Source organism: Alexandromys fortis, unplaced genomic scaffold (genome assembly GCF_014885135.2).
Source record: "Alexandromys fortis isolate MF-2015 unplaced genomic scaffold, M_Fortis_MF-2015_v1.1 scaffold_320, whole genome shotgun sequence".
NCBI classification, from domain to species: Eukaryota; Metazoa; Chordata; class Mammalia; order Rodentia; family Cricetidae; genus Alexandromys; species Alexandromys fortis.
Window position 1 is genome coordinate 825,278 of NW_026068190.1, and position 24,218 is coordinate 849,495.

At 47.8% G+C, this 24,218-nt stretch overlaps 2 protein-coding genes and 1 long non-coding RNA gene across 4 annotated transcripts in view; 1 reads left to right on the forward strand and 2 right to left on the reverse strand.

Annotated features, from left to right (window-relative positions):
• The first annotated feature begins 3,421 nt into the window (after window positions 1–3,421).
• Window positions 3,422–9,314, forward strand: LOC126492819 (uncharacterized). Of its 2 annotated transcripts, none has more exons than XR_007589688.1 (3): window positions 3,422–3,997; window positions 6,251–6,349; window positions 9,178–9,314. It is a non-coding gene; the product is annotated as an uncharacterized lncRNA (long non-coding RNA). The 2 variants fall into 2 exon arrangements; XR_007589689.1 differs by having other exon boundaries at window positions 3,422–3,925.
• Window positions 6,343–11,734, reverse strand: LOC126492818 (uncharacterized). Its single transcript, XM_050129381.1, has 4 exons — window positions 10,046–11,734; window positions 9,129–9,309; window positions 7,812–7,927; window positions 6,343–6,706 (listed from the first exon to the last, which is right to left on the reverse strand). Exons 1-4 carry the CDS (start codon window positions 10,234–10,236, stop codon window positions 6,541–6,543), a joined length of 654 nt encoding a protein of 217 aa, XP_049985338.1. The 5' UTR covers window positions 10,237–11,734; the 3' UTR covers window positions 6,343–6,540.
• Window positions 11,735–15,640: 3,906 nt separating this feature from the next.
• Polr3a (RNA polymerase III subunit A) overlaps window positions 15,641–24,218 on the reverse strand; it is a 37,664-nt gene continuing 29,086 nt past the window's right edge. Inside the window, exons 22-31 of the mRNA XM_050129394.1 lie at window positions 23,856–23,942; window positions 23,690–23,772; window positions 22,756–22,926; window positions 21,622–21,715; window positions 21,354–21,446; window positions 19,799–19,963; window positions 19,105–19,269; window positions 18,797–18,928; window positions 16,910–17,042; window positions 15,641–16,189 (exon numbers count right to left, since the gene is read on the reverse strand). Coding sequence (XP_049985351.1) covers window positions 16,041–16,189; window positions 16,910–17,042; window positions 18,797–18,928; window positions 19,105–19,269; window positions 19,799–19,963; window positions 21,354–21,446; window positions 21,622–21,715; window positions 22,756–22,926; window positions 23,690–23,772; window positions 23,856–23,942 — 1,272 coding nt within the window. The 3' untranslated portion in view covers window positions 15,641–16,040. The remainder of the gene's footprint in view (window positions 16,190–16,909; window positions 17,043–18,796; window positions 18,929–19,104; window positions 19,270–19,798; window positions 19,964–21,353; window positions 21,447–21,621; window positions 21,716–22,755; window positions 22,927–23,689; window positions 23,773–23,855; window positions 23,943–24,218) is intronic.

Genomic DNA, 24,218 nt, shown 5'->3' on the forward strand with positions numbered 1-24,218 from the left:
AGCAGATCTTCCTCTTCCAGCCTGCGAGCTCTCTCTCTGCCTGTCTTTCTTTGGAAGAGGTGGCTGAGGCCTCTTCTCTTCTTCCCCCTCCTCTCTCTCTCCCTATCTTTTTTTCTGTGTCTCTGTCTCTCTCTCTCTCTGTGTGTCTCTTTTCTCTCTCCCGCCCCCACTTCTCTTTTACTGAATAATCTATATCCAAGCCCTCTCTGCATGGCATGCCTATCTGTCTCCCACCCGCCACAGCTCCTCATAGAACTGGCTGTCACGCTAAGGTCTCTCACTTGCCACCTCCCACCTGCCTGGGACCCACAGAGGCCTTGGGTAGTGGGACCCACTTCCCCTTGTGGCTTGCTGCCTGCCGCCCCTCAGGGAACTGTGCCATTTTATCTAAACAATAAGACTCTCTGTATGTCCAACATATTGGAGTGATGGGAGAACCCCGATCTCAGTTAGGGTTGGATTTTTATAGTAGTAAGGGTAGGGTTGAGGGATTTCTAAGGTTCAGGACCCCTGATTGGCTGACATTTGTCTAGGGTGTCCTGGTGAATAGCGCTGGCCTGTGATCCTATCTACAATGGTTGGAACTAGGAATTTCCTTTGAATTGTCTGTTCCTGGGTGGTGCCTGGGTGGTCTCAGTTTGTGGTCTTTCTTGGAACCAGGTATTGCCTTAGGGTAAACTACTGAGACTCAGGCCTCTATTGAGCTTGTCGTGGCTGGGTCCTACACAATCATTCATTTGATGTGTTCTTTTCAATATCCTCTCTGCAAACTTTTGCACCAGGGCCGTCACAGGAGAGTCTTGTCACGGCCTCGACAACTTTATGGGTATCCAGATTGTTGGCCTTGCTCTGAGAATATATAAATTCTCAGAAGTAAGTTTAAAAACGTTTTAGAGTCAAGGCATGTATGAAGGGTACAGTGTTGCTAACAGATGCTCTAATTTATAAGGTGCCATTGTCTAGGCCCTTTTATTGGTAAGTAAGGTGGTGGTACACATACTAGAAAAGGATGACTCCGATTTAATCTAAAAGACAAATTATATTTATTATGCTTAATGTTTAATTTTCCTTCCCGTGCCTTCAAAGGGTGGGAGGCACTTGTCAATTTCCACACGTTAATCTGAAACGAACTGCCAGATTGCAGGAGAGGACTTGCCATCCCAACTCCATGTCATCGGATAGGTTCATTAACAGAAGCACCAATTTCCACAGTTCCATTCTATTACACTTCTTCCACCTTAGCTCTGAGTGAAAATGTTGTCCTTGAGTGGAGCCAAGAGGACTCCAGTCTATGACGTGTCCTTGGGAGGTAATAGTTAACCCTCGAGGCTTCTTCCTTCTACACTGTTGCCAGCGCACCCAATCAGAGTCCTTGCTGGTAACCCACATCTCACAGAGCGGCAGACTTATGGAACTAGTAGCATTAATCTCCTGCCCTTTAAAACTAGACGCTTGAGGCATATAGAACTTGCTTTTTTTTTGTTTTTTTTTTTTTTGTTTTTTTTTTTTTTTNGAGACAGGGTTTCTCTGTAGCTTTGGTGCCGATCCCGGAACTAGCTCTTGTAGACCAGGCTGGCCTCGAACTCACAGAGATCCGCCTGCCTCTGCCTCCCGAGTGCTGGGATTAAAGGTGTGCGCCACCACCGCCCGGCCTAGAACTTGTTAGGGTAATCTCAGGTAGTGCTATCGACAGCCACACCTGAGAAGTTATTTTTAGTTATTTTAGTTATTTGAGCTCCATTTTTCATGCAAATAGGAATTCCTTTTACTCCCACAGTTTAACTGTCCATCACTCTACCCTCCTTCATTGGCTGAGAAAGACCTCTCTTTCCATATGGACCAGGTGTAATCTGCTGGCCTCGTCTGTCACCTGGGTACCCTGTCCCTTTAAGGGACAATCCCCGCCCACTCCCAACCTCCCCCTTCCACCAAGGCAAGAGGATCTCAACTGGGTGTAAATGTACATATACTTACAGTTAAATGTTATAATTGTCTTTTTAATTGTACCTCATTCCAGACTAAGAAAACAATAAGTCTCATGTTTTAAATTGGTATGTACTCTTAAATCTCTCAGAAAAATACTGGATATGTGATTCAGCCCTGCTTTAAAATATATTAAGCCGTTCTCCACTATTGTCAGTTCTACTGTTCAACTTCTATTGCAAGCAGTTTTTTCTTCTTTGTCTTTCACAAGTATAAATCTCACCTGTAAAGAGCCGGCACAGTCAAGCTTGGACCCAGCTCTCCAGGCAGATCCTATGCTGTAGTTATAACTTATCTATAACCGATAAACAGCCCTCAACTGCTCAGAGATCCAATACACCATGTTCTATTGCCACAAGGACATACCCCCACACTCTTCTCACAAGACCACACCACCTCCCTGAGACAAGTCTCCTCCCAAAAGGACACGCTCCCTCATGGTATGACTTCCCGCTGGCCTGATTCCAGAGGGGTAGCAAGCAACCTCCACTAGCCACAAAACCCCACTGGGTTCTACCTGGCCTGGTTCCGGAGTTTTCACCCAGCCCCAAGGAGTTCTTTTTTTTTTTTTTTTTTTTTTTGAGGAAGGGTGTGTGTCTTGTCTTGTTAGAGGGGTCTTGTTCTTGTGGTAGTGGGCTTGTTCCTTGGAATAGGGCTTGTCCTTGTGTGAGGAGGGTAGGCGTTCTTCGAGGAGGGCTGTCTTAGTTAAGGGCGTGTCCTTCTTGGAGAGAGTGTGCTCATTCGTCCGGGGTGTCCTTGTGGGTTTGGAGGGGCACTTCCTTGTGGGAGGGTGCTTTTCCTTGTGAGAGGTGCGTCCTAGTGTGAGTGGGCGTGCTCTTCTGCGATGGGCGTGCTCTTGTGGGTGCTCTTATGGGAGGGGTTGTGTCCTTAAAGCAGGGGGCGTGTCATTGAGGAAGGCGGCCCGTGTATTTCAGGGAGGGGGCAAGTCCTTCAGGGAGCAGGAACGTCCCTGTGCTAGGAAAATTGTCCCTCCAGTAAGGTAGCACGTCCTCTCAAGACACAGCCCCTACAATAAGGACACACCTCCTGTCACAAGGACACATTCCCCTCCCGCAAGGACACGCCTCCACCGTGTGGATGTGCACAAATGAGCTCCCTCGATAAGAATACATGTAAATGAGCACTCATCCACATGCACATATGAGAGCATCCATATGAATACATGCAAATTAACGGCCAACCGCACGAATACACGAGAAGGAGCACCCATATGGATATATGCAAATGAGCACCAACCATAGGGCTATATGCAAATGACTCTCCATATGAATATATGGAAATGAGCGAGTACGTGAATGGGTGTATTCAAATGAGCATTCATCTGAATATGCGCAAATGAGATCAGTCTATATGAAATATCGAAATGAGCACTCGTCCACATGAATATGCAAATGATACCCGCAGGCCTACATGCAGATGAGCAACCCATAGGAACTGCTAAAACAGAAAGGCTCGGGGATCCAGGCCTGCCTGTTATTTTTATCATTTTATACATTATATTTCTAAAATCATTTATTTATTTATTTGGTTTTTCGAGACAGGGTTTCCCTGTGTAACAATCCTAGCTGTCCTTGTAGGCCGCACGACCTCAACGACATCTTCCAGGACGTCTCCTCCGCCACCGGGAACCTGCGACGACGGCGGCTGCGGCACCGGGAAACGGCAGCCTCTGAGGCGGAAACACTCTCCTTGGGAAACGGAAATGCCTCTTCCGGGGCCGCAAAGGACACTGGGAGAGTGAGTCCTGATTATGCCACGGTGACAATCGAGGTGGCAGAAGCGGAAACACCCCCTCACGGAGTCGCCAAGGACGCTGGGAGAGCGAGTTTTGAAGACGCCACGGTGCCTGTTGACGCGGCGGAAACAGCCGCCGCGGATTTTGGGATATTATAGGCTAAAGCGTGGCTTCCTGATGGGGCAGGTAGTGGAGCATGAGTGCAGTCACCAACTAGACTCAAGTTTTGTGAACTTCAGTGTGCTAAGTACACGGGCTGTGAGTACCTACAGCCTCTGGCACATTGCTTGCCTTTGGGATGAAGGGTGTGGTCACTATTTAATGTGTATCCTAGCAGGCTTGGTTCCAGAAAAGCATGCAAATACTACACTTTCTGATCAATGCTCAGCCCTCCATATAAAGCAGAGTAACATGCACATTTAACCATATCTGTCTTGTATTCTGAGTCATCTCTAGATGCTGCATGACCCCTAAATGCCATGCTCTTCTGCTTAAGGAGTAGCGGGAGACAAAGCTTTTCCAAACCCACAGATACAAAGTGATGACTGCTGTTACCGTTATTGTCCCCTAGCTTGTGGTAAAATCACATATGCAGATCACAGGAAATGCACAAGAAAAATATATGTGATCAACAGGAAGAAAACATCTAGAATTTGCTGATATTTTCATAGAAAGCTGTTGCAATTAACACAGAGAGAAAAATAGCAGACTAACTACGAGATTAACCAACTATATTTTTCTTTATTATGAGGGGCAAACTCACAAAGCAGGACCAAGAAGTTCAAGCTCAGCTGGGTAGCACAGGAACCATTGAGAGACAGAGAGTGCACTAACCCTGGACCACCCTGCTTTTTTCTCTGGGTACCCAAAAGGTCACGCCCTAACCTGGTCCCACCTGTTAGAGATCAGTGGTTGACTAGGATTCCCCATCAGAAAGCAGGAGAAACAGGTTCAGGGCCATCCTGCCCCATTACTGGAAGGCCCATTCAGAGGAAGCCATTTAGCACCTCCTTCTTACAAATCTAGAGTTCCCTTAGCTTGACTGGAAGCCATAGTAATTCCCATGTTGAGAATTCCCACCAGACGGTGGGACTGATCTAATGGGAGCTCACCAAGGCCACTGGACTGGGACTGAACGAGCATGTGATCAAACCGGACTCTGTGAATGTGGCTGAGAATGAGGGCTGACTGAGAAGCCAATGATAATGGCACTGGGTTTTGATTCTACCTCATGTACTGGCTTTTTGGGAGCCTAGTCTGTTTGGAGGCTCACCTTCCTATACCTGGATGAAGTGGGGAGGGCCTTGGACTTCCCACAGGGCAGGGCACCCTGACTTCTCTTAGGACTGGAGAAGGAGGGGGGACTGGGTAGAGTGGGAGGGAAGTGGGAGGAGGTGGAAAATTTTAATAAATTAATTAATTAATAAAAGAATTAAACGTAATTTTTTATAACCTGAATAAAGTAGAGACACACTATTTTGAAATTCCTGTAAATTTATGAAGTTTAATAGCATTTATGCCACTATAGATATTTTAGTTTAGAAAAATTATGTATTTATCCATAACAATGATCACTAATACATTCTTTTTCTTTTAATTAATTATCATCAATGTTATGATTTAATGTAGATAAAATTGATATAATTGGTTATTTGACAATTTATTAAAATTTTAGTTGCAAGAATATATTTTAAAATAAACGATTTATGGTACACAGTTATGATAAAATGTTGAATGGTAAAATATTTGAAACATGTATCAAGGAACTAGTCATTGGGGTAGAGAATAAATACAGGGCATAAAGTCATCATTGCGTTCAAGACAAATATTGACTACATCTACCATGCTCTTTCTCAATAGTGAATCGCTCTTCAGATTTCTCTAGGAATGGTATTTCTCTTTCTTGGGGCTACTATATTTACCTATAAACCTGGTCTGTTACTTTGTTAAAAGTCCCATCCTGAGTCAACTCTGCAAAGCCAGATTGCCTTTTCTGTGGCTTTAGTATGTCTGTTGCACAAAAGTTCCAATCCAGAAAGCACTCCATTGGGCTTGGAGTTCAAATATTGTCACTCGTGGTGGGCTGGCCACGTAACGCTTCGGAGTTTGTTTTGATTATTTTCACCTTTGTGAAATAAATTAACTTTGAAATCTCAGAAAAAAATGCATTCTTTTCTCAAAGGGGGCTTTAACAGGGCATTCGACATAAACACTAGATAACACTCTTAACAAATTATGAAAATCAATAACAAGAACAGATAACTCAAAGTAACAAAGCCAAAACTTAAACAACTAAAAGCAAAAATTTTAAACAAAACCAAACAAAAATTAAGCTAATTAGCATTCCCTGAGAGACATGGTAGTGAGGCCGACACCGATTGGAACAGCTTTTTAAAATGCCTGTAGTCATACCTCCTTTGTTAGATGTCAGGTTCCCCCCAAGGCCGAGGCCACTTGCTGGTAGATGTAGCGTTTGGAGTAATTTTTGTCTCTGGTTTTCTCTACCCCAAGCATGGTTTTGATGCTTTTTCTTCGTGAGAACTGAGTCAACAGACACACAGATCAGACTGGGCATGACCACCTGGAGGGCAGCTGGTATTTCCTTCACTGGTGAGTTCACAGAAACAAGGGGTGTCTTTTTGTCTGGAGGCCTTGATCCTAATGTGAAGAATGTGATGGTTTCAAGGTGTCTGTGGTTCCCTTTGGCTTCCTCAGTTCTCTCAGGGGGTGTTATCAAGAAGGAAAGGGAATCAAGACCCAGACGCAGCCATGCTGGGTCACTGGCTAGACATACTCAAGGCCTATTCCACGATGGAATCCAAATTTGAAGAATAAAATTGATCCCTGCACTTCAGTAGTTGCTGGGGATGGGGCTCAGCAGGTGGTTCTTCCTGTAGCAGATCCTTCTGCAAGTGGCTCTCATTCTGGGCTGTGGCCTCTTCCACCTCAGGCTGGAATGTTTTGGACCTGGGAGAGGATAGCAGTTAAAGCACAGGTCAGGAGGGGACTGCCATGTCAACTGTCTGGCTCCTACCTCCCAACACCTCAGGTGTCCTGGAGAACCAACATTGATCTTTGGACTGATATCATTTCTATAGCCCCAAAGGAAAAGGATCACAGAGTAGCTGGGCCTAGAACTTTTCTCAGTCCTAGACACATGTCATAACTTAAACTGAGCTTGTATGTTGTCCTTTCTACTTGAAAACTAGAACATTCTCCTACAGGTTAGGGACATCATTTTGTACACAACAGCAGGATATAAATACCATAGCCAACAGTATATGAGCAATACGCTGGTATTGATGAGGAGTTACTGATCAACACATCATCTTATTGATAGCAGTAATACATACAGCCTTGCCATCTGGGCACCTGGACAAGGTCATGAGGTTAGCACAGTCCTCATGCCCAGAGGGAACATAAACATGAGCACCATGCAAGATCTAGCAGCATTTCCTGTGATGTGTGCTGAGAAACTGGCCCTGCCTGGGCTCTGGGACCAGAGACTTGCATTTCCTTAGGACTAGAGCTGGGAATCTGCATCCTGGCTCTCTTTGGGAGTCTGTTACAGCACACTCCAAGAAGGTTCTGATCTTGCCTGTAGCTGAAGTATCTGCCTGGGTTCATCCTGGACAATCCTTAACATATTCTATCCAGAGAACACTTCGCACAGGATATAGGCTAATGTTGCAGAGAGCACTGCTCAAAGGTGGGAATCTCTTCCCTACACAGGATGTTCCTAAATAAAAATGTTATTTCAGCAGGGTGTGGTGGTGCACACCTTTAAATCCCATCCCTGGGGAGGCTGAAGCAGGCAGGTTTCTGTGAGTTCAAGGAAAGTCTTCAGCGAACAGAGAAAGGTCAGAGGGAGAAAGTGAGACTCAATTCTAATAACACACGAGGACCGAACGTCTTATTTCCTGGATAGACTGCACCAGCACAATTCTCTTTGGGCTTCTTCCCGTGGTTCTAGCTTGGAGCCAAGCAGAGGAGCAGAAACTTATAAAAGACAGAGGTCCAAGGAACAGAGGATCCACTTGGCTGTACCATGTCCTCCAGTCTGGGCTCCTACCTCATCTGGAAGAACTCAAAGTGATGCTGCAGCTTTTCTGCTAAGTCCTTTTTCTGGGTGTCTGCTTCCTTCTGCTTCAGCAGGAACTGAAGTCTTTGCACCAATCCCTGGAGTTCCTGTTCATTAGAAGAGTGTGTTCTTAGTGGAGGACTACACAATCTCACACAAATCTAAGCACATGCAAAGGATCCCAGTAGCTTGCTGGTCATCCAGGCAGGAAAAACAGTAAACATCCAGGGAAGTAAGGAAGCCTGATTCAAGGCAGAGACTAAATAGAAACACGGTGTGGTCTCTGCTAGCCAATGCACACGTGTGCCATGCACCACAACCCCCATATGCTTACACTACACACACATAGGCACACACACATAGGCACAAACACACGCACATACACACAACACAAGAACTGAGAGTTAAAGAAAGAGGAACAGAGAGGGAGAAATGGAGTTTGTAGCAACATCATGGCGGATGAGCGGTTTAGACGAACCATACCAGCTCTTTCAGAACAGTCCCACAACTCAGCCATCATTTCTTGAGGACTACTATGGTTGTGATTTGCTTGGCCAGACTATGTCGAGCTGGTTAGAGAAATTCTTCCCCTGAAGGCCCAAATCTCCCACGTTCGACCACCAGCTTGTTAAAGCCCCCAGCAGATCATCCAGTCAACCCCAGACTGTAGTCTGCTGGATGGGAGAACTGTCCAGCACTGATCCCAGACAACAGGGCTGAGGAGCTGCTACTCAGGCTCTGGCACTGGGAATTGAGAGCTGGACAAAGAGAAGAGAACTCACTGGGACACAGGAAGAAAGAAGGTCCTATGCCACCCTAACCCCTGCCAGTGAGGGGCACTCAACAGGCCTTGCATGGGGATCTCCTCCTTGCAAACTGCTTCCCACCTGTGATCTCACATGAGCCCTGCCAAGCAAATGAGGCCCAGGACCCAGACCTCACTCACTCAAAGCTCTATGATAGGTAGATAGAATGCTACCTATCATAGATCCATGTAGGTGTGTGGTGTGTTATTGACCCTTCTCCTTCACTGGACTGCAGCTTCAAACAGAGCAGCAGGAATAATCCCAGGTCCTGGGTGGCTATTGCTGTGCACTTAGAGCGATAACTCAGTCTCTCCTAAGAGGCTAACTTCCCAGAAGTACTTGCGCATGGACCCTGAAATGAACACCTGGTATCATGAGGTGGGTGGTTGAATGAGAACATGAATGAGTAAGGTGGGGGTGAAAGCACAGGTGGGGATGGGCAGAGAGCAGTCAGAAGGGCAAATGGGGCCAGACCGTAGCCTGACAGATTTGCCTGCCCCACCTGTTGTTGATGGGTTTTGAAGTCACCGTTCTCTTCTTGGTTCTTACAGAGCACTTTCAAGTCCTCTACGTGGCGCATCAGTAGGACCCAATCATCCCGCAATTTCTTCTTCTCCTGCCTCAGCAGGTCCACCTTCTTCTCCAGCTGACTATGTTGCATCAGGACCCAGCTGTGGAGACCACTGGAGAGACACACTGCATAGTAAGCCCTTGCCAGCCTCCTCCTGCCTCCTCTGCCTCCAAAAACCAGCACCCCCAAAGGCCTTATGTTTCCTGGAAGATGTAGCCAAGAGTCTGACACAGCCTTGACAGCTGCACTCAGAAAGCCAAAGTGAGACAGCAGCTAATACCAGAAAGCATCAAACTACTATGGACAACCCAACACCAAACAGGATCCACGGCCCTTCAATAGAAGGAGGAGTCCCCCACCTGTCCTTAACTGTCCATAGTCATGGGGAAACATCACCATGTAGAGGGCAAATACCCTCCACGAGGGAACAGGTGACCAAAGGTGAGCGTATTCTACCTACAAGTTCCACAGCCCCCAGAACTCTAAAGCCTAGGCCTGTGCTCCAGACACCCAGGGCTGCCTGGCATTTCCCTCATGGTGCAAAAGCTATCTAGAGGCTCCAGAGGCTCTAGGACAATGGTGGTAGGGCTAACAGTCTCTTTCACACTCCCAATAATGAGTTCAAGAGACACAAGTCCCAGAGCTGCTTGCTAAGAAGCAGAAAGTCGCCGGGCGATGGTGGCGCACGCCATTAATCCCAGCACTCGGGAGGCAGAGGCAGGCGGATCTCTGTGAGTTCAAGACCAGCCTGGTCTACAGAGCTAGTTCCAGGACAGGATCCAAAGCCACAGGGAAACACTGTCTCAAAAAAACAAAAACAAACAAACAAAAAAAAGATGTGCCCTTACCAATACAAGACTGTCTCCTTGGTCAGCTCACTCAGCTTTTCTGAGGCCTCGGCGTTCTCGTCCTCCAGGCGCTTTAGTGCCGACAAGGCCTGTTTGTGCTGGAGCTTCACTTTCTCATTCAGGGGATTTGGCGGGTGGTAGGGCCTAAAACAGGAGGAAAGACTCCCATGAACACAGGCCTCAAGGATCATGGAAACTCAAGGTGGATCCTGGTCTACCACAGCCCAGGGGTTGCTACATTCTGGATACATTCTGGGACCTTGTGGTGATTATTTCTTGTTATCCTGACCCTAGGTCAGCAGAGGCCTGGCTCAGATGTAGGGTGTCCTAGCTGCATGAGCTCAGGCAGTAGGCCTAGGGGCTCAGTTGAGCTCTCTGTGTTACCATGAGTGATAACACGGGTGTAGCAACACCAGATATTGCAATGAAATCTCTTCTGTTTCAGAACAGCGATTTTAGACCCTGGGTGACTCTCAGTGAGTAGTAAGACAGAACATAACTCTGGGTTTCAGACCCAACAGCAGGACAGCAATATAAACTCCATTAGGGAATCTTAGGTGCCATTATGGTGAGCACATAAGACAACATTAGTAATAAAGTACGGCTCCCAGACCTCTGCACTGGCATCGCCTAGAAACTGGGGCAGGGAAATCATTAGGTCCCAGCACTGATCCCTGCCTGCCATAGTCTGTAGGGACAGAAAAACATGCAAATATGTGTATGCACACACACACACACACACACACACACATGACAGAGAGAGAAGGGCAGATATACAGACACAGAGAAGGTGAGCACCCACAATCAGATGCCAAAGCAATGTGTGGAGCAGTACTGTCAACGAGTACAATGCACAAAACTATAGGGAAACTGTGATGAGCCCCAGGGCTTCCAGTTCCGCTGAGATGGACCGAGTAGGAAGAGGCCCCTGCAGCTGCTCCCAGCAGCTCTCAGCACCCATCCTCCGGCCAAGCAAGTCCAAAGAGTCACCACAAGCTAACAGCAGCTCGTATCTCACACAAGCCACCGTCTGTCACATCCCCTGATAATGCATGCTGGGAAATACACATTACTGCCCCAATCCCTGAGCTGTGTGACTCAGACCACAGGCTCTGGTTTTCATTTGGAGGAAGCAGAATTGTTAGAGTCCCCATCTCAGCTTCGGGGCTGCCTCTCCTCTGAGAAGAATTTAGGACATGAGGTTAGTCACTTAGGAAGTGCAGCCTCCTAGAACCAAACACCTTTATTTATCAGAATTTTGTTTTTATTTTATTTAAATAGAATTTTCGACACTTTTTAATATACTGATCGCATATACCCCTCCCTCCTCTCCTCCCAGTTGTCCCCTTTCCCATCTATACCTCCCTCCCCTTCCACTCCTCCTCTGTCTCCATCAGAAACAGGCAGGCCTCCTGTGGACTTGAACAAAACACGGCATGTCAAGTTAATGCAGGCTGAGCTTTTTGCCTTGTGTCATATCTAGGCAAGCAAAACGAACATGGGAAGCAGGTTCCCAAAAGGTAGATTAGCTCCAGGCAAGGGTCCTGATTTCACTGATAAGAGCCCTACTAAGAGATCAAGCTACACACTGTCACACACAAGGGCCTAGGTCATCCCATGGAGGCTCCCATCTCTTGGTCCAGAGCCCATGAGCTCCCACAAGCTCAGGTGAGGTGGCACTGTGGAGCCCAAGACCTTAAAAGAAAGCAGGTGAGGGGGACATTGCTGACAGTCCATGAAGTCTGGAACAATGGATACCTATCATCCACCTTTCCTTTCGTGATAAAGATCACGTGATCCCGCAGCTCATTTCTTTGGCTGGTCATCAGCTGCAGCTCCCTGGTCAGCCTCTCTATTTCCTTCTGCATCTGTTTCTGGGTATGGGGCCATGGTTTGGATGATGGCACCGCAGCATCATCTGTGGGTAGATGGAACACAAGTGAGATTGCAAGCCGGGCGGTGGTGGCGCACGCCTTTAATCCCAGCACTCGGGAGGCAGAGGCAGGCAGATCTCTGTGAGTTCGAGACCAGCCTGGTCTACAGAGCTAGTTCCAGGACAGACTCCAAAGCTACAGAGAAACCCTGTCTTGAAAAACAAACAAACAAACAAACAAAAACAAGTGAGATTGCATAGCAACAAGGCATAGACGATGGACAGGTCATTCTGTGGCATGTCTGGAACCCGGTGACAACCCAAATATATCGGGCCAGGTTGAGATGCTCCCTCTGCGGACCTCAGCTCTCCCATCGCTCTAGAGATGTGGCTACATAAGCAGCCGGGGCTTTCCTCTGCCTCCCTATGCATGCTCAGGGGAACAGAAACCACTTCTTCAGACACAGTATTCACAGCAGCACAGGATGCAGCGTGGTCCGGAGCCCTGAAGCCTGCCTGGGTTTCAGAAGCCAGAGAATAACGGCAGAGTGCATGAGCACTTGGCTGCTGTGAGGAGCCCAGAATCCTTCCTGGCCAATCCAGGCCCACGGTTGTCAACTGAAAAGCCATGCGGGGGCACAACAAGGTCAACGGCCTCCTCAAGTCATCCACTGCCAGTCCAGATCACTGAAGCTGGCAGGAGGCAGCCAGTCTCTGCTCTGCTCCCATACCTCAGGCAGTTGTTTGTCTACACTAGAGAACTGCCTGCCATCCTCAACTGCTGACATAGAACCCTAGGGGCCACTGTCAGGGAGAGGTGCTCAGAGGAATTCTGCAGTACAGTCTGAGTATACAATGTCTTGTCCAGAGAACTTTTCTTCCCTTGTGCCTAGTGTCAGACAGAGACTGGACCTACAGAAAACTACAGAGGGTGAGAGGCAGTGATGCCTCCCTGAGATGGGGACACATCAGTCCCTCCCTTCCTCCTGTGGTCTCCTTCCGTCCCCACATATTAACCCAAACCACAGTGAAGGTCACAGCTAAGTGGTCATCCCAGCACAACATCCTTGGCCTGGTCAGCCCCTGGCTTAGGAGATGGGCAAACTAATGTTCTGGAACCCTTGACCTTCAGGAATTATGGTAATCAGGGATGTCCATTAGCTACTGAGAGGCTCCTGGTCCTCTGTCCCATTACTGGAAGTCCCACCTCAAATCCCCCTCTTCCAGCTAGCTGCCCACCTCCTGCCCATGACTCACTGCGTCTTTGCCAGAACCATTTATTCCTTCCTGCTTTACGCCCAAACTGAGCGTCAGCTTCCTCCCGCCTCTCTCTGTTCTTTGGACATTCCCCATCCGCTCTCCTAATTAGACCCCCCAGTCTTGAGAACATGACTCCTGCTGTACCCTGTGGGCACCCAGGAATGTCCTAAGGGCAGTTGGTGTTGCTACAACACTGGTGACATCACATGGAATGTCAAGAGCTCTCCAGGATACAGTAGAATTATCTGGGGAAGGGACTGCTGATGTCATGGGGACCTGCATTTGTCCCCCTGCTAACCTGCTGTCCTGAACTGACCAGAAGCCCAGCTTCCCCATCCAGGAGCCTCTCTGGGAACACAGAGACATCCATTCAGCACTTCCTCCTTCCAAACCCAGAGTTCCCTTAGCTTGATTGGAAGGCCATACTTCCCATGTTGAGAACTGAGCTTTTCCTTCAAAAGATGCTGAAAATGTCTCTTTCTTTCTTCAAAATCACTCTGTTCATCAATATGAGCAAGAATATCTCACTGAGGGTCTATGCTAAGATGAACATAACCGAGGAAAGGTCACCTTCCTCAAGAACAAGTGTTAGAAAGCACGTTCAGGGAGAACCTGCAGAGCTGGTTACAGTGTGAGATTTAGGTTAAGGATACAGTCATGGAAGCCATGTGCTTAGCTTTAGAAAGTTTCCCCAGGATTCCACAGCATAGGGATGCCCCCATGAGGGTGCTGGCCAATGTGTGATGATCCATTAGCAGAGGAAACTGAACTAGGGAATCCACCAAGTGAAAAAGCTCCCAGGCTGAGTGTGGTACTCTCCACTCTGCACCAAAGACAGCAATGCAGTGTTAGCTACAGGCCTCTGTGAGTTACAGTGCCTATTGGGAGAAAATCAAGACAACAGCTGTAGACACACCTCAGTTGGCAGAGNTAGAATCTTCCCCGTAAGCGCACCTTGGGGTGCTTACACAGATGATTAGGAATGGGCTAGTCCAGGTGCGAGAATTAGCCTGTAAGGGCTAGAGTTCATGGGCCAAGCAGTCTTTAAATGAATACAGTTTGTGTGTTGTTATTTCGGGCATGAGCTAGCCAAGTGGCCGGGGTGTTGGGGACGAAGCCCCGCCGCTCTTATTTCAACACTAGGGAATCCACCAAGTGAAAAAGCTCCCAGGCTAAGTGTGGTGCTCTCTACTCTGCACCAAAGACAGCAATGCAGTGTTAGCTACAGGCCTCTGTGAGTTACAGTGCCTATTGGGAGAAAATCAAGACAACAGCTGTAGACACACCTCAGTTGGCAGAGTGACTGCCTAACTTGTAACATGTCCTGTGTTCAATGACTAGTGCTGTCTTCTCAGGTCTTGGGGGCCCCACTTGTAATCTTAGCCCTTGTGAAGTGGAAGCAGGATGATCTAAATTCAAGAAGAACCTGCATAGCCAGTGTGAAGACAGCTTGGGCGACGTGAGACCCTGTCTCAACATTAAAACAGAAATATACCCGACCTCCAAGGACCTCACCTACCAATCCTTTGTTTTTTTGTCTTGTTTTTCTAGACAGGGTTTCTCTGTGGCTTTGGAGCCTGTCCTGGCACTAGCTCTGTAGACCAGGCTGGTCTCGAACTCACAGAGATCTGCCTGCCTCTGCCTCCCGAGTGCTGGGATTAAAGGCGTGCGCCACCATCGCCCGGCATTAATCCTTTGTATTGAAAAGAACTTACCATTCTCCCTACCATCTTGGGGAGATTGAGGGGCAGATGAAGTGATCCAATAATTAAGGACCCTGCTCTTGCTTTTCCTTAGGTCCACATAGAGATGAAATCAAAGTAAGTATGACCATCTGAACTACTGAGTAATATCCACTGCTGCTAGCCTAGTACTGTGCCTATGACAAACTCTGCCTTTCCCTTAGTGATGTTGCCCCAGCAGCAAGTGTCAGCGTCTGAGGCCCAACCCCACTGATCCCTTCAAGGGGCTAGACAGAAGCCACCAGAGATCCTCCTCCTTTGCCAGAGATGAAATCAAACTGACCCATTCCAAACCTGGTTGGCTATGGAACCACAGGTGATATCCACCCCCCTCTGAGTTCAGGCACTTGCATTTCTGATGAGTGCCTTGGTATCCTGCCCAAGGCCCAGATTTGTTACAGGACTGGGTGCAGACAAGCAATGTGTTGCTGCCACTAAGAGGTACCCTGCCCAGGCCTCTGCCCAGTGTGAGGACAGAGACTTTAGAGGAATCGCCCCTTCTTCCTCAGGACTGTTAATGACATTGGACAGTCTTCACTTGAGAGTCACAGGCTACAGAGCCCTTCAAAAATGACTCACATTGCTAGAAAACCTGAAGTTTCTATTTCCTTTGCTTTTCAGGCAGCTAAATTCAAACAGCTGCTTTTCCAGGAATGCTTTGAAGTTGGTTTTCTTGGTTCAATGGTCCCCGGTTTCAAAATAAAATAACAACAAACACTATTTCTCTGAGAACAAATAAATAACAGTAATGTATTTACATGAGTACATCAGTGTAAAATCCAGCCAAAGGAGGGGAAATCAGAAGTGTGCCCTGGCCTCTGTGGGCCCAGACCTGGCTCACAGGCAGGAGTGGGCACACGTTAGGGTCCTCTGCAGGGACAGAGGGAGGTGAAGTAGGCACTCAGCAGGCTGAGTAGCCACCGTGAGCCCCCACAAGTCAGGTTACAAGTAGACTCCCAGTTCCCCATCCGAGGAGTTCCTGTTGAGGCCATGGTGTTTGACTGGCCCTGTGTACCATTTAAGGTCATGCAGGCGTCTGCTCAAGGGATACAAACTTCTTCCACTCAGCAACAGACAGGACAAGGAGCCAAGGTCAGGAATGGTGACCTCCTGCCATAAACTATGTGACAAGAGGGATGTGGAATTCATTTGTGTCGAAGATCAGGGGCCTCCTGGGTGGTTTTGGGTCCCTGTTGGCCTTGTGCAGCAGCTTAAAGAGCCCAGTTCCTATGTTCATCGGGATTCCCATGATGATGCACTCAGACACACCTGGAACCAAGCAGAATCGAGGTCACAGAGTGGAGGGCACATTACACAGGATTGCAGACTGGGGATCTGAGAACCAGCTCTACCACACACCACCTGACTGAACTTGGCTCACCACTTTCCTTCCCACATGCATATACCAGGGGGACGGCCAAGGAGCACTGTCTCTGGAACCACAATGCCTGCCTCAGCCAGCTCACTTTAACAGGAGCCAAAAAGCAGGAGGTAGGCAGACTTCTGGGAACTGCTTAGGCAGGAGGAATCCTGCAAACGATCAGGAGATGCTTTGCTACTTTCCTTTCTTAGTTTCGTGCCCAGGAGAAAAGATGACAATGCAGCTCAAAGTCCAGGCCAGGGGTAGCAGTGCCCTTATCAGAACACTTGGAAGGCAACTGCCACACACTTCCAGAAGGGACAGGAATTTCCTCCTCTCCTGGCTCCACTTTAAGACAGTCTGTCTGTTTGTTTTGTTTTGGTCTGGTTTTTGGAGACAGGGTTTCTCTACGTAGTCCTGGCTGCCCTAGAACTCCCTTCTGTATAGCTTCATGGACTAAAAGGTCCCCATTGGCTCAGTGTCTATATTTTCTTTTGGGAACTGAAGAACTGTCTACACTGAAAGTAGCTCCTAGAATGGGGAAAGGGAAGGCAGGGTGCCTTAGCAGGACTCTGAAGACAAAAGATTCGTTTTCTATAAGCCATAGGCCTTCAACACTGCAAACTTACCGCATACGGAGTCTTTCTGCCCAAAGTAAGCAGCATCAAAGAGATGGTCAGCTGTCTTCTCAAAGGAGGCCAGCATCAACACGCTCTCCTTCATCTTGGCCAGGCCAAACCTGGTAATACCCAGGACTTCACCCTGTGCCGGGGAAGAGGGTTAGATGAATCTCAAGCCACTCCAGGACCAGTATGATCAGCCAAAAATCTATTCATAGCACCACTAAAAGCAGATGGTTTTCAGTGCAGCTTCACAGCTGCTGAGGCAGGGATGATCCCAAGGACAAGGAGTCTGTCACTTGTCAATTGTACCCAGCCGCTGTGTCACACAGAATTAGGAACCTAAGTTTTAAAAGGGGGGTTCCTTCTTCGTCCTACAATCAATAAGCTAATACTAGAAACAATTTAGGTAATCCCAGTCAAGGAAATGTGCCAAACACAAACAAGAACCACACAGGAGCAGTGCTATCAACATCTTATCAAGTGAAGGACTTCACGAAGTCTCAGCTGAGGATTTATAGCCAGGTAGTGGCTGTTAGAATAGGTCAGATATGGTCTTCAATGATGTAAATACTGGTGACGTACCCATGCTCCAGTTAATAACCTTTCCCTTACCCCTTGCCCTTGTAAGCAGCCCTAATGACACTCATTGGGTCATTAAGAAAAAAGTCTTGAAAATAGAAGGAAAAGGAAGGAAATAAGGGGAGTAGGAAGTATACAAGAGAGGTATCAGAGCCGAGCGGTGGTGGCACACGCCTTTAATCCCAGTACTCGGGAGGTAGAGGCAGGCGGATCTCTGTGAGTTCGAGGCCAGCCTGGTCTACAAGAGCTAGTTCCAGGACAGGCTCCAAAGCCACAGAGAAACCCTGTCTCGAAAAACCAAAAAAAAAAAAAAAAAAAAAAGAGAGGGTATCAGGAGGAGAATAATACACAAAAAGGTCATAATGAATTCAGGTTATGCATAATAATTATATGCTAATAAAAGCATTTTAGAGAATAAAATCAACGGCTCACGAGGAACAGTACCCAAGACTGACCTCTGGCTTCCACATAAATGGAAGGGCTGGAGAGGAGCCCAGAAACGCAGGGATATTTACCATGACTTTGCTCTGTCTGAGCTACACCTCTGGTTCTGCAGTAGAGGCTTATCAGGAAAGGGTCATGTAAACACAATGCAGTACTGTATGGAGTGGAAGCAAACACCCATAGCAGCCTCCGACACTCCCACCTGAGAGCACGGTAACTTACTGTGTGCATGCACGCACTTGCGCTAGTGGAGATCAAACACAGGGATCACGCATGCTAGCAAGCACTGTACCACTGAGCTACAACCCTCCTCTCTGGAGGGCTACAGAGACAGCACTGGGATGGGTTAGGGAAACAACACCCCAAGTCACCTGGGCATCCTGGTTTTGGTAATGGCCAGTTTGGCTGGACAATAAGACTCAGGACATGGGCCTGGCAGTGGTGGCGCACGCCTTTAATCCCAGCACTCGGGAGGCAGAAGCAGGTGGATCTCTGTGACTTCGAGGCTAACCTGGTCTATAAGAGCTAGTTCCAGGACAGGCCCCAAAGCTACAGCGAAACCCTGTCTCGAAAAACAAAAACAAAACAAAACAAAAAAAGAAATAATAAATAAAATAAAGGACTCAGGACATAGGAAAAAAAAAAAGCCATGTTGAAGCTTTTCTCCTCCAACGACAGCCTGTGTTGAAATTCTCATACTGAGAATTTACCGAAACACTTAGTCTCATCAGCACACATGGGCCTTTTGGTGGTGACCTTACTTCCTGTCCAGGTCAGTCCTCACAGAGTGTGTTTTATATGCTACACATGCTCTGTTTGCCAGACAGTGGATTTCAAGACCCTGAAAACCCAGAGCCTCCTTTCTCTCACCTTGTAGGTCATGAGGTCGGAGAGCAGCATCACGTGCCTCCTGTCGATGCTCATGCCGTGGTTGACCATCGTGTACTGGATCTCGTTGATGATGGTTGTCCGGGCAGCCTCAATGCCCAGAGTCTTCTCCACCTAGAGAGAGCAGATTGAGTGGTGGCAGTCCCTTCTGGGGACTGTCTGACAAACAGAAAGCATAGACTGCTAGATTTGCCAAAACAGATTGCTGTGTAATTGTCGGGGGAAGAGAGAACAAATGCCAGGGACAGGAAACTTCTGGGTGTTGGCTGAGGATACTGACGCGATGGTACCTCGTAGGTGTTATTGGAAGTGGTCCGGGTGCCTTTCACACCATGGGTGGCCATAACTGCCCGCAGGTTGTCACCTTCCACTAGAAGCTTGAACTTTTCCTTCCCGCTCTGCTCGTCAATGTGGATGACAGCTCTGGACACCTCTGGGATTCCCTGTACCACCACCTATATTCAACACAATGCTTAAGATGCTGTAACCTCTAGGTCCCTACCAGGAACCCTCAGAAACAGGACTGAGGAATGGGCTGGTAACCAAGTTCACGCCATTCTAAGTCCCATTGTCACCAGCAGTGTGTGTACTCCAGGAGTGCCTAGGTATTGCTGGGGTCAGGAGACAGATGAGGACTGTGCCTCAACCTACAGTCAGCTTGAAGAGAGAGCAGACAGTAGACAGACAGACAGACTTGCAGTCTCAGAACTAGGTATAAAAGCTGGCTGAGGGCACAGTTGATAAAGGAACCTGCCACCAAACCTGAGAACCCAAGTTTGACCCTTAAGACCAGGAAGCAGAGAGGAGTCAACTCCCACAAGCACACCACCCATTCCCAAAGTGCCCATATCAATGAGAACCAAGAACCAGATTGACTCCCTGGGTATATGACCATGAAGTACTGGGGTGCCATCCTTGGTCTCTGTAGTGACCTGGTCCCCAAGCCCACTCATGACTTTCTCTCCACAGGGGGCTCTGCCTCACCTTGGGTAGATCCTCTTTCAGAAACTGTAGCACATAATACATGGAGCTCTTGCTGTTCTCCCTGGGGGTGACACACACTACGGCCTCACCATGGACAGCCACATCACCAGGCTTCACTCGGAGCTTGGATGTGCAGATGGAGTACCGCACTGTCTCAGCATTCACCTGCACAGTGCCGGGGGCATCACAACAGACAGCTGCAGACTTGCGTGCCAATGCCTTTCATCCCTGATGTCATGATGCCCCCCCACCCCAACCACAGGGTCTCTCTGTGTAGAATTCAGAGATCTGCCTGCCTCTGCCTGCTCATGATGATGGTTCCTGAAGAAGTCTTGGTAATCGTGTTGGTGCCACCTCCCCTATCACAAAGTTTACTTTTCTTTTGATTCATGTGTGTGTGTCTGTGTGGATGTGGATCACCTGTGTATAGGTACACAGGAAGACAGGAAGAAGGGCTCAGATCCTCTGGCTGGAGTACAGGAGGTTGTAAGCTACTCTATGTGGGGCTGGAACAGAACTTTTGTCTTCTGGAAGAGCAGTAAGTAGTGCTCTTAACTGCTCAGCCAACTCTCCAACACCACAACATTTTGATATGCTACATATTTATGTTCAATATATGTATGTGCTTGATTCATAAGTATCAGTTTATTCTCACTCAAAGAATGAACATTTTCCTCACTGAAAACACATGCATGCCCAACCAATGGCAAAGAGCCACAGAGAGCAACCTGGCCTGCCTGGAGAAAGGAGGCCAGAGGACTGAAAGGTTGCTCTTCGTGTGCTACACCCCCGATGTAACTGGATTCTTCATTTTTTCTTTATTTTTATCTTGTCCCTAGATAAACCTAAGACCTTGTACAAGCAAGGAAATTCCTCTACTAACAAGCTACATCAATGCTTGTATATCAACTGTGTCACAAGGCCCACAGCAAGATAGACTTGATTGTCATGTGGGAACCACAAGACTGTGGCACTTGAGAATGGCTTCCAGAGTTTTTCAAGGCTAAGGCTGGCTTAGGGATTAGAGAGCAAGAAAGGTGACAGCTCTCAGGCAGCAATTCCTACCCCTCAGCTGACCCCCAGCAATTCCTACCCCTCAGCTGAGGCCAGATACAGGGTTATCAGTCAACTGTTCTCTTATCACCACAAATACAAGTCTCAGGGGACAGGTTAACCCACCAATTGAAAATATTACAAACCAGTCAAGAGCTATGGGGGCGGGGGGGGGGGGGGCACAAGTGCATGAAGCAGAGTTGGCCGGGCTCCTGACAGCACATAAAGATGGACAGGGATCAAATATCCTAACACCCTGTGATGATAAACCAAAAAATGTAGCTCATACCCACACCAAGTCAATTAGTTTCTTATGATGGTCAAGTCTTTCTGCATCAGGGTCGGCTCAGAAGGATATGACAGTTAATGATGTGACCAACAACACAGAGCAGCCAAAATCTTTACACCGCTTCTTTGTCTGCTGACCGTTAACCCTGGTTTATCAGCACCTGTCTCAGGACCCGTGCGATCACGTCCTCCACAGGTTACCTCTCTGGCTCACCTCCAGTCTGAGAAGTCGAATCCGTTCCAGGGAGAGCTTGACAAGAATAAAGCAGTCATCAGGAAGAAACACTTCTTCAATATACTCTGAGATCTGCCATGGCAAATGAGCAAAGCATTAGTCTCCACCCTCATGCCCCCTCCCACCCCAGGCCTGCAGACACACTCCCCTCTAAGGCACACGGGCGCTGCTGCAGGCCCCATCCACAGCTGCTCTTGCACCTCCTCAACATTGCTGAAATCCCTTGTTAACAAAAGGGATTCTTTACCTCTCCCAGGAGGGTTTTCTCAATTCTGCCTTTCACCAGGCGTGCGTAATCTGCATCGTCATCCTTGTCTAGCTGTGCTGTGATAATCGGAGTGCTGCAAGGAGAAGGGATCAGCACACAAGAAAGGGGCTCTGTGCAGTGAACTGCTATGAAATCTGAGTGCACTCACAGGCCTGAGCCCTTCGTGGAAACTCACAACAAAGGACTTCACAGACCTCTCACTAAGACTAGTTTCAGGAGACGCAGGCCCATTGCATCCAGGAGAAGGTTGAACAAATTTTCCTGATGGAGGGAGCCCTCCCTCTTAGTTCTTTCTGCTCCCAGCTAACTAACTCCTCATACAGTCCACCTCCCTCTGGCCCTCTCCAGAAATATCCCTACTCCTCTGACCACCACTGCCCCCTTCTGTCTTCACGACAGTAACCTATCAACACAGGCACTTGGGACAGGAGGCAAGCAGACCTGGTTAGCCACAGCTGCTCCCCCAGGTGCAGCTACTTAACATCTGGTGTTATTCTTCTGCAAAACGACTTTTACCCCTAAAAACATGATGTATCTCTAGTTCTTCTAGTCTCTGGTCTGGTGAAAATCTGACTTAGGGTTTACAGAAAATGGCTACAAACCAAACAGGAGAAAAACCATTTGAAGCTACTTAGGCATGGAGTAACTGCACCAAAGGGATGAAATGTCCACTGACCTAGTGCTCAGCACTGCTGGCTAATTTAGTATTTTCCCTTCCATGTAACTAGAACCATAAAAAAATCCCAAACGGGGTGGGAGAGATGGTTCCTTAGATGAAAGCACTGGCTGTTCTTACAGAGGTCCTGAACAATCCCCAGCAACTACAAGGTGGCTGGCAACCATCTCTAGTGGGCTCTGATGCCCTCTTCCAGCTCAAAGGCCTGCATGGAGATAGAGCACTCATATATTATAAAATAAATCTTTAAAAAAACAAGATCACAGATTCCATTTCTACTATATTCCGTTTTTACTTGAGTGACTTTATAAATCCAAACACTCATCAACACCAAAAACCTGCCCTCTGAACACCAGACAGTAATCTATTAACAAAGCACAGGACTTCAGGAGGACAAGGACCACTGGTTTTCAAGAAAGAAGCCAGGGAGCAGCTACCTGATAGCCTTGGAAGCGTTGATGATCTCTTTGATCCGTGGCACACCCAGTGTGATGTTCATGGAGGCTACCCCAGCAAAGTGGAAGGTCTTCAAGGTCATCTGGGTGCCTGGCTCACCAATGCTCTGGGCACAGAGTGCACCCACTGCAGAGCCTGGCTCCATCTGTGCCCTAGAAGAAAAAGGCACAGAAGAGGATAGGATGTAAGAGAGAAAAGGGGAGCAAAACTGCTCCATTCAGGCTTCAAGTTACTGCCTCTTAAACGAAATATATAGATTCTGTTAAGTTTAGGATACAAACAGCAATCAGCCAGGCAATGTTTGTGCCAGAGGCACAGGCTTGCGCAGACTAGGAACAAGTGCCATTGGGCAGGCAAGACAGTCAGAGTGGCAGATAATATGACTAAATTCTGTGGGGTCAGCATGTGATTTAAGTTTGTAGTGATTTGCTCTTACTGGATATTAAAGAGGTCAGAGCTGAAATCTGCCACACAGATCATGAGATTTTTATGGGAAAAGACATTCAGGAAATGCATTTGTAAGTCCTTTGTATATATAGATTCTTAACTGAGATGAGAAAACTCAGCGTAAATTGGGCAGAATCATTCCACTGGCTGGGGCCTGACCTGTGTGACAGGGAAGAAAGCTAGAGCATCAGCAGAGGCGAGTGGGCTACATGGGTGTTTGTTTCTTCTGCTCTTGAATGTCAGTGTGCCGTGACTAGGGGAGCTCTTGCCTTGCCTTCCCCCAAATAGACTCTAATCTGGAACCGTGAAGCAAAAATTCTTCCCTCTCTAAGCTGCTTTTAGTCAGAGAATTTTATCACATTAACAGAGATGAAACCAGGCCAGCCAGGATGCTGAACCAGTGAGACTATCCCAGGCACAGGAGTCCTACATGGATGCCTGGGAGTCTAGGACAATTAGCATGCCTACCTCATGTACTTGTCCCTGCAGGTGTCTAGAAACTTCTCTATTTGGGTGGGAGTGATACGGTCCAACTGGTACAGCACACGAGGCTGGAAGGACAAAGCCAAGTGCACAGTCAAGACTAGCAGCATCAGTGAAACACTGTGTCCCAACAGGTCTGGGAAGGCTGTACCTCTGTGGTGCCATTATCATTGATGCCGTATTTATCTCTGGTTTTCTTGATCTTCTCAGACACCCCTTTAATGAATGTTTTTATTTCCTGAAAAGATTATACAACACACATCAATTACATGATTCTCAATAATTTGGACAGCACAATCATTTTTGTAACTTCCAACAATGGACAAAGTGAACCATATCTTAGCAACTACTAAATACACAGCAGCAGCCGGGCGATGGTGGCGCACGCCTTTAATCCCAGCACTCGGGAGGCAGAGGCAGGCGGATCTCTGAGTTCGAGACCAGCCTGGTCTACAGAGCTAGTTCCAGGACAGGCTCCAAAGCCACAGAGAAACCCTGTCTCGAAAAACCAAAA

What these genes read in the sequence shown, in the direction of transcription:
- LOC126492818 (XM_050129381.1), bottom strand. Translation starts at nt 10,236, where the DNA reads ATGATCCTTGAGGCCTGTGTTCATGGGAGTCTTTCCTCCTGTTTTAGG. An exon ending in AAGGAGACAGTCTTGTATTG is followed by an intron (nt 9,310 to 10,045) that starts GTAAGGGCACAT and finishes GTGTCTCTCCAG; the next exon opens with TGGTCTCCACAGCTGGGTCC. An exon ending in TTTGAGTTCTTCCAGATGAG is followed by an intron (nt 6,707 to 7,811) that starts GTAGGAGCCCAG and finishes ATCCTCTCCCAG; the next exon opens with GTCCAAAACATTCCAGCCTG.